Source organism: Carex rostrata, chromosome 9 (assembly GCF_964058835.1).
Source record: "Carex rostrata chromosome 9, lpCarRost1.2, whole genome shotgun sequence".
NCBI lineage: Eukaryota > Viridiplantae > Streptophyta > Magnoliopsida > Poales > Cyperaceae > Carex > Carex rostrata.
The window spans coordinates 4898910-4907951 of record NC_135926.1 but is presented as its reverse complement, the minus strand read 5'-3'; the positions used below and the strand labels follow the sequence as shown (position 1 = coordinate 4907951).

The following is a 9042-nucleotide window of genomic DNA, read 5'->3' as shown; positions in this document are numbered from 1 at the left end:
TGAAACCCTTAAGATCTTGGATATAGCTTTCATCCGTAGTAATGTCAACTCAAATCTGGAGCTCTAGTCTCGGAGCTCTGTTGTAACTAGAATTTAAATCCGTGTTATTTTCAAAATAGAATTGCTTCTAGGGATGTAAATTTGTTATGTGAGGTGATCAAGTTAAATTTTATGGATTGTGCTATGTTGTATCAAATTCAAAAGCACAGTCATATCACGTTAGTCACGCTGTAACCGCACGTATCATGTCTATACGTGATTGGTCATGTTTTACTATTTTTTCGTAGTTTAAGTTAGTTTATTTAAGATTTACTATTTGATTAAAGATCTAACCGTCCTCATCACGCGTGACTATGTGCAGTGATCAGTTCACGAGTCGTGCCATGCCAATTTTCCGAATGATGATCACGTCACTCGAATAATCACAGCACAACGCGAATCACAGCAAATGACTGACAAACATGTTGTACTGTGCCATAACAAAGCCGTACAGTCTGAACACGCGTAATTTTTTTACAACCCTACTATTATTTGCTTCTGGTCAGAACATAGCATCACCTCATAAATTCATCAATAATAGTTTCTTTTGCTTCTTATGTGCGCAATCAACTCTTCATATCTAATTATTGGACTCGAGATAGAAAGAAGAACAAAAAAAAAAAAAAATGATTTGTTTTGTGCTGTCAACTCACACAAGCGCAAGCACTCTCAACCGCCAGACCCCCAACAAAGTCATAATTCCTAGGGTCTAAAAATTAATAAACGACATTCCTAAACCTTATCTATAGTTATTGCTATTTGCAGCTAAGTTCTGATAAATCATAACAATTAATGCCCCATTCCCCATGAACGACGACATTTCTAAACCTCATCTATAATTATTGCTATTTGCAGCTAAGTTCTGATAAATCATAACAGTTAGTGCTCCATTCTCCCATCATTTCCCCATCAACTATGATTCGACTCTGACCATTCAGAAGCGATATACATCACTAAAGGAGAGAACTAGAGATTTCGCAAATAAATACAAGCAAACAAACAGCAAAAGGTAAAAGAAAGAAACAATCCAGAACTTTGGGTTTTGTCATGTTATCAAAGGACTTTCACAAAGTCTATTCCTAATCAAAATATCATGTCCCAATTTTAACAAATAAGACAATGAATAAAAAGCTCGACAAGGACCTAAATGCAAAATGAGTGGTCCGAGAGTTTACGTCTGATTCCTTCGAGATCCATGCTCTTTTTCTCATCATCACTCAACCAAGAGGTACATGCGTCGAGTACATCACAACTCTTATCCCTTAATTTTGCAAACCTCATAATTTTCTCTAAACTACCGTCTGAAGGGTTGTCAGAAAAATTGAGCAACATATCTTTTAAAGCATTACACCAAATGGGTTGACTCATCTTCAAAAAATTACATAAAGTAATAACTGAAAGACTGACACTGCCTAGTTCGGCCTCATCCTTTTGGCCTTTTCCATGAAAATCTGAGCCTCCAATCTTAACCAGGTCGTAAGTATCAGCTAACTCACTAAACCCTGGTTAGAAATAATAATAATATAATTAAAAAAGACAACTAAGAGGAAGAGAGGAGAACTTTCTAAGAGGAGAAAAGATCTCCTAAAAGGTAAATTCCAGAGGTGTGAAACCTGAAGCACATGCCCCAAATAAATTCAAAAAGGAGAAAAACATGAATTCGCATGTCAATTCCAACTTTCCCTCCAATAATTGGAAGGGGTCAACTTGCAATTTTGAAGATCAACTTCAAACTTTCCCCTAGAGTGCAATATACCAATTATATTCGCAAAAACCTGTTCATGGTGCCCACAAGAAAGCAATGTAATTCAGGCGGTAAAGTGGGGTAAGGACACAGTGAGGACAAACAATTTCAGCTCAACTTGTGCCACTTTTTATATAGGATTTTGGCCAAAAGATATTGACTAATTTCCAATCCAATTCAAAAGGAATAAAAGAAACAGAACACAACTGATAAAAAATTAACAAATAATTTATACAAATGACAAAATTTTAAAAACAGAAAAGGGGCAAAAATGATACCTGGAACTTTTCCATCACTTCTGTAAACCTCAAGAGCATCAAGTCCTGCATCTGAGAGTTCACTTATAACCACAATAGGCTTTTTTACTGACCATGGGTGTGCCAATGCTGATATGCCACCAGTATTCCTAATCAGTTCTACAACCTTTACGGCAGAAGGCTCACTGCCCCTGTAAGATAGAAGTTTAGTTAAAATTGCATTACAACCAAATAATAAGAGAGAAGCATTTCAAAGAACATCATTTACATGTATTTGTACATAACTTCGATAATTTGAGGTGTTAACCGATAGAAGTTAATAATACATCCTACAACTAATAGGAATGCTATATTGGGTAAGAAGGGGTGAATTATGAACAAAGAAATCTTAAATTTACAAATGCCGACAAACTTTGCAAAACTGCAAAACTGGAAGCTCCTTCTAGTAATTAACAGCTCAAATATTTTGAATTTTCTGGGCTGCTGTTTTACTTAACAGCATATGGTGCTACCAGTCTTTGTAGTGGCAACTAATTAAAATTTAATTTATCAGCCTGAAGATCAAGACTGTTGGACAGAAAGAGGATTTCAGTTTTATAATTCTCAAATTGCATTGGCAGCTATTAATTTAAAGAACTATATCCAAACATATAAAATTCGCCATAAAAAAAATCAAAGGACAATGACAATTGAACCTTAATTTAGAAATTCCAAGCAAGTTATTAGCATTCTAGACTGCAATTTTAAACCAATATACACTAGAATCTCAATAAAGCATTAAACTGATTATTTCCGTTTTTTCCAATAGCCCCTTTCTTTTCATTACCATTGTAACAACAGCCCAAATACTTTGATAATTAAAAATGAATGTATGTTTGCAATAGTTGAAGGCGTGGCAGTGTCAAATAGAATGTCTGGCTTGAGTCTAAATAAACTTTGTGATTCAGTTAAGACAGATAATTTTGGGAAGTACTAAATTGCTAGGTGACTTAAGGAAAACCAATATCACAGATAGGCTTTGTTGATTCTATAACACACTATTAGCTTACACAGAATAAGCTGGTCCATCATCATACAAGTATTTGTTGAAAGCTTGTTTTATATTTTCTACATGGCCAGCATCGACCATTGCTCTGGCAATGTGCAACCGGCCAGGGGCCACACCTTCTCCTGCAATCTCTGCCACGCGCTCCCACTTCACCGGCAATTTCAGCTTCTTTAATTTATCAAGAATATTCTTTGCTCGAGTATACCTGCCATCTCTGATATTGGAAAGTAAGCACTCCAGTTCATCATGCCTTGAGGGCCCACACGGGCTGTAGTATGCGAGAATGTGTACAACCTCACTAGCCCCAGTTGCATCCCTTTGTGAAAAGAAAGCAAGAGATTAACATTTTTGCAAAATTTACACAATTAAAGGTACTAATTAACTAATGAAATATTTCTTTGATTGGCACCTTGGAGAAAATAATGCACTTATTTCAACTCCAGGAATTATTCTGATTCCGAACTTGGAGGCTGCCTTGACGGCCTCAGGTATGCCACTCATGGTATCATGGTCAGTTAAAGCCAGAACTCTAACCTGTTTTGAACAAGCATTAATAAGGCTTTCCCATTTCTTAAGATTATGAAAAGAACACAATGAACAATAACTTGTATTTTAATACATACAAAAGTGAAAGTAACACCACATCAGCATAACAACACACAAGGTCCTATTTTATGTTTCTTAGTTTTGGTTAAGAGAAGCCACTGCATGACCTGTAATTCACCGTCTTAACATTATCAAGAGTGAAACTAACAGTAGACAGCCACTGTTTAACCAGTAATTCATTCTCTTAATATCACTCTTGAGTGAAACTAACATAATAGTTCTTTAATCAGTAAGCATAGTTTCAAGCTGTACATTGAAAATTAATTAGAATCATAAACAAAAAATCTTATTTCTGTTGGTTTTAGCATGGGATACCGTCAATCAAACTATCAAATAATTGCACATAAGAAAAAGAAAAATCAAATTAAACTAGAAGGAAGGACTACCCCTCGCTTGTAGGCTCGTTCAACGAGATCAGATGGAGAGAGAAATCCATCGCTATGGTTGGAGTGCGAGTGGAGGTCAAATACCAGCGGCGCCGAGGAAGAGGCAAAGCTTAAAGCCTGCGAGGGCAAGAATTCTTCATAGCCGGCAGCACCACTACGGCTTGCGGCCGAGGAGGGGAAAGCCCAGTCGCGAACATAGTTGAGAGCTAAGATTTGTTCCACTGAGGTCTTCCTCTTCTTGTTGCTTTTCCCCTTGCATTTGCTCTTGTTTTTGTTCTTTCCCATGTCGATTCGTTGGATTGAGAGAAAGAGAGAGACGCTGAGACAGGTCAGATTAGGCTTCGCCCCAGATTCTGGCAGGGAGTCCACTTAGGCCCATTGGGCCCAATAAAGAATTGAGTATTCTATCCGACGAATCGAGTTAGCGAATGTACATAATGGCATCTTGCGTACTTTATGCTACCGTCCAAATGTGCAATTCTTATGTCAATGAAGAACCGAAAATCCCAGGCCCGTAATCCACGCCTCAATGGGGAGGTTTGTGGGAATCTCACACTATATACGGCCTGCAACTTGATGGAAGTCTTACATTCTGATTCACGCTGCAAACTTGCAGTACATTATGCACTGTGTATTTTCTACCGTCATTTTTCCACCTCGCAATTGACATGTGACACGTCTATAGCTCGGAAGTTTTCTTATAAAATTAGCATGTCATTATCTGTGGTGTTTCTTTGATTACAACGAGGGGTTTCCTTGTGTAGAGAATACTGAATAGTGAGAGCTTCTAGTGACAACTACCACGTATTCTTTTTGGGTAATTTCCACTTCTATATTTCTACTCCTATTTTCGTTGGGAATTACAACTAAGACCACCTTGATGGAGTCTTAAGCGTTTAAAAATGAAAAAGGTAAAATTTGTTTCTAGTTGACCTATTAACCAAAGAACTTGGTATTTTATGGCTTTCCCATTCGCTAAAATTCAATGCAACAGTAAAAACACAAGCAACTTGCTCAGAGTACTCCTATAAATTGAAATCAGGGGGGCCGCATTTCAGTAAAAATCAATAACTGTCATAATATATCATCACAGAGTCAAACAACATACTATTACCGTAATCAAAGCACATGCACCATTCAACATTTATAACCAAAATAAAATGGCAACAATGTCCTAATAACAACATATTCTTTCATAACACCCCCTCAATCGCAAAGCAAACAGCTAAATTTATTTCTTCAATCCTCGTCCTGCTCGTACATCTTAAGCAGCTTTGAGCAACTAGTCAAGGCAGTTTCCTTCTCAAAGCCCATTGCATTTGCAAATCTAACATTAGATGAAAGACCATTGTTGTGGGTCAAGAAGACGCGGGCCCGCTCCCTCCCATTGACCAACTTTGCACAGCTGCTGTCAGGGCTGCTAAGGAGCACAGTTTCACAGAGCTCCTTCTCGTGTTCGTTTGCCACAGGGATGTTGTATGTGCCAGTGTGGTCTGTAACACCCTCAAAGTTCTTTACTCCGGTGGATTTGGACCTGCATTCAACCTTCACTTTTGCACCTATGCATAACCAGATAAAAAATAAATCAGAGCTAACTATATAGCATGGGTGGTTTGGGTAAGAATGTTACATTTTATCATTCATTATGCATAGAAAAGTTCCAAATTGTTCTGCTTGCTTCCTAACATTCGCATAAAGCAACTATGACATAAGGGAAGTGAATATGGGCATCTTTAAAAGAGAACTTGAAAGCAAGGTAATTAGCGCATATTTCATATTTATACAGGTATGCATAATATTTCTTGTACTACAGAGACATGGAAAACAGATATCAGAGAAAGCTAGCAGATCAATAGTCAGCCTGCATTTCACTTAACTTATAAGAAGTGTGTTATGCTAATTAGTATTTCATTTGTGTTTACATAGTACTCCAAATTGCATGTTGTTCTTTCAAGGTCAAGACTCTAAGCAGAGTTTTTATTTTTGTCTAATACCAACAGACAGAGTTGTTACTCGTCAAAACAGTTGCTAATTATCCGATATCAAATTAGTCTGTGGTTCTAGACATGAACTTCTGAGCTTAAAACTGACAGATATCATAGCAATTTAGACATAAGAAGCTCAATTGGTAAGAGGTAACGCTAATGGCTACAAATTAAACATGTCAAAGGGCGGAGCCAGACTTTTTTGAAGCTATGAGGGTCAAACACACATTGGAGGTCAATCATATAAATTTTTCATGCTGAGAATGTGGTCAATTTTACATTAACCATAGCATTTTATTCTAAACTATATAGAAAATCATGTATAAGCACAGAAAAATTGAAAATGGATGGGGTCAATTGACCCCCATTCACTCCTCTATGTAGACCCCCCTGGGTCATATAGTTCTTTCTCAACATACAAATTGGATAGTTGACGAAGTCAAAAAAATTATTATAGAATTTTCAGTAGGTACCAAATCTTCTACCTATCGTAAGGATATAAGAGTTTATTAAAATTAAACATAGCTTCTAGTGCTAACTACAGCACACTAAAATGATAATTTGAAGTCCTTGAGAACAGCACCAAAATAGCACCTGACAAAATCTCCTTCTGAAATCACTCATAATCTAGCACCAGATCTAAAAAATAAAGATTTTAAGAATCGACAAAACCTAGACTTAACACCTCCTGTTCCACCCGATCTACTAGCACAACCAAAGATCAGAACCCAACACCTAGCATTTCTCCTGATACCAGCAGGAAAGCGTTTCAAAGAAACTAAAGTGTGAAAAATAGAATAAAAAAAAAAGAGGGAAGAAATGTAAAGTTACCCGCAATGTAGGTGGAAGCGGGCGTCTCGAAGCCGACCTTACAAGTGTCACAAAAGATACGCCCTTGCACGATAAACCCCTTCTTAAGATCACGTGCGGCACTCACATGCACCGGAAATGCACAGAGTACTGCCACTGCGACAACGCAGGAGAGAACGATGGCTGAGATCTGGGGTTTCGCCATTGTCGATAAGGAAAATAAAATGTGAGGAAGAAGGGAATATGGAAGGAATGAAGTGTTCTCAGTAATCAGTGGAGTGTGGGGTGTCGGATTCTAAATTTTTTATATAAATTCTTACGCGTTGTTGTGGTCACCCCGAGTGGGACAACTTGGTGCGTACAGCGTACCACAGTGACAATTTGTTATTTGGGTTCAATTCGGCGAGTTAAAAAAATTATGATTAAAAAATAATTTAAGATATAATTTAAAAATAATTCGGTATTATAAGAAAGGTAAAAAAAAAGAGATTGTGTAATTTTTGCGAATAATTTGTAATTTTTTTTTTCGAATAAAATGTATAATACTTTTTTCTACTACGTTTTATTCGATGAAAATCAGAAATGTTAAAAAACATTTAATTCGCGGATTAAACGTTGATCATGTTACTATATTGCGCGGCCATTTTTTTTAATACCCCAAAAAAAAAGAAAAATATTAAAAATAACCTATGTTTTGGATTTTTTTCATATATGCCCTGACCGCCTGGAAATTGGGCGGGCCAAAATTTTAGCAAACCGCCCATACAATGGGCGCTTCATGCCATTACCAAACCGCCCATATAATGGGCGGTCCACTTTTTTTTCTTTTTTTTTTTCTTTTTTCTTTTTAAGTTTTGTTTTTTTTTTAAACAGAAATTTTTTTATTTTTTTTATTTTTTGTATTGAAATATTAGAAATATTGAATATATTTCTTTAAAAATAGATGAAATACAATATAATTTAATTTATTAGAAAGACTACAACAAATAACCCGGATCAATATTTTTCAGGCCGGATTTTTCGCGGCTGTAAGAAAAATTAATATATTTCTTTATGTGTTATTGGACAAAAATAAAAATGCTTAGATTCCGAGTAATTGATCCCGGTTCAAAAGTTACTTCTATGTAATCTAGAAAATATTATAATCCTTCTAGGACATTTAATTTATAAACAGTTGTATCTATTTTTGAAAAAAAAATAAAAACTTTAAGTTATTTAATAATTGTTATTCAAAAAGAATTCTCAAAATAGATACAACTTTTTATAAATTAAATGTACTAGAAGGATTATAATATTTTTTAGATTACATAGAAGTGACTTTTGAACCGGGATCAATAACTCGGAATCTAAGCATTTTTATTTTTGTCCAATAACACATAAAGAAATATATTAATTTTTCTTACAGCCGCGAAAAATCAGGCCTGAAAAATATTGATCCGGGTTATTTGTTGCAGTCTTTCTAATAAATCAAATTATATTGTATTTCATCTATTTTAAAAAAAATATATTCAACATTTCTAATATTTCAATACAAAAAATAAAAAAAATAAAAAAATTTCTGTTTAAAAAAAAAACTTAAAAAAAAAAAAATTAGAACCCCAAACCGCCCAAACCTGGGGCGGTTCATTTTTTTTTTTTTTGAAAGTTTTTTTTTTAAACAGAAATTTTTTTATTTTTTGTATTTTTTGTATTGAAATATTAGAAATGTTGAATATATTTTTTTAAAAATAGATGAAATACAATATAATTTGATTTATTAGAAAGACTGCAACAAATAACCCGGATCAATATTTTTCAGGCCGGATTTTTCACGGCTGTAAGAAAAATTAATATATTTCTTTATGTGTTATTGGAAAAAAATAAAAATGCTTAGATTCCGAGTTATTGATCCCGGTTCAAAAGTCATTTCTATGTAATCTAAAAAATATTATAATCCTTCTAGTACATTTAATTTATAAAAAGTTGTATCTATTTTGAGAATTCTTTTTGAATAACAATTATTAAATAACTTAAAGTTTTTATTTTTTTTTCAAAAATAGATACAACTTTTTATAAATTAAATGTCCTAGAAGGATTATAATATTTTCTAGATTACATAGAAGTAACTTTTGAACCGGGATCAATTACTCGGAATCTAAGCATTTTTATTTTTGTCCAATAACACATA

The 9042-nt window shown here is 34.8% G+C and overlaps 2 protein-coding genes across 2 annotated transcripts; both read right to left on the bottom strand.

Moving 5' to 3' along the window:
* Nucleotides 1–1025: 1025 nt before the first annotated feature.
* Nucleotides 1026–4401, bottom strand: LOC144559705 (uncharacterized). The gene is made up of 5 exons (XM_078308809.1): nt 4081–4401; nt 3498–3622; nt 3090–3404; nt 2062–2231; nt 1026–1541 (listed from the first exon to the last, which is right to left on the bottom strand). Exons 1-5 carry the CDS (start codon nt 4363–4365, stop codon nt 1183–1185), a joined length of 1254 nt encoding a protein of 417 aa, XP_078164935.1. The 5' UTR covers nt 4366–4401; the 3' UTR covers nt 1026–1182.
* A 740-nt stretch (nt 4402–5141) lies between these two features.
* On the bottom strand, nt 5142–7235 carry LOC144559134 (major pollen allergen Lol p 11-like). The gene is made up of 2 exons (XM_078308091.1): nt 6897–7235; nt 5142–5639 (listed from the first exon to the last, which is right to left on the bottom strand). Exons 1-2 carry the CDS (start codon nt 7078–7080, stop codon nt 5320–5322), a joined length of 504 nt encoding a protein of 167 aa, XP_078164217.1. The 5' UTR covers nt 7081–7235; the 3' UTR covers nt 5142–5319.
* Between the last annotated feature and the right edge of the window lie 1807 nt (nt 7236–9042).

What these genes read in the sequence shown, in the direction of transcription:
- LOC144559134 (XM_078308091.1), bottom strand. Translation starts at nt 7,080, where the DNA reads ATGGCGAAACCCCAGATCTCAGCCATCGTTCTCTCCTGCGTTGTCGCA. An exon ending in CGCTTCCACCTACATTGCGG is followed by an intron (nt 5,640 to 6,896) that starts GTAACTTTACAT and finishes GGTTATGCATAG; the next exon opens with GTGCAAAAGTGAAGGTTGAA.
- LOC144559705 (XM_078308809.1), bottom strand. Translation starts at nt 4,365, where the DNA reads ATGGGAAAGAACAAAAACAAGAGCAAATGCAAGGGGAAAAGCAACAAG. An exon ending in AACGAGCCTACAAGCGAGGG is followed by an intron (nt 3,623 to 4,080) that starts GTAGTCCTTCCT and finishes TGTTCAAAACAG; the next exon opens with GTTAGAGTTCTGGCTTTAAC. An exon ending in GATGGACCAGCTTATTCTGT is followed by an intron (nt 2,232 to 3,089) that starts GTAAGCTAATAG and finishes TCTATCTTACAG; the next exon opens with GGGCAGTGAGCCTTCTGCCG.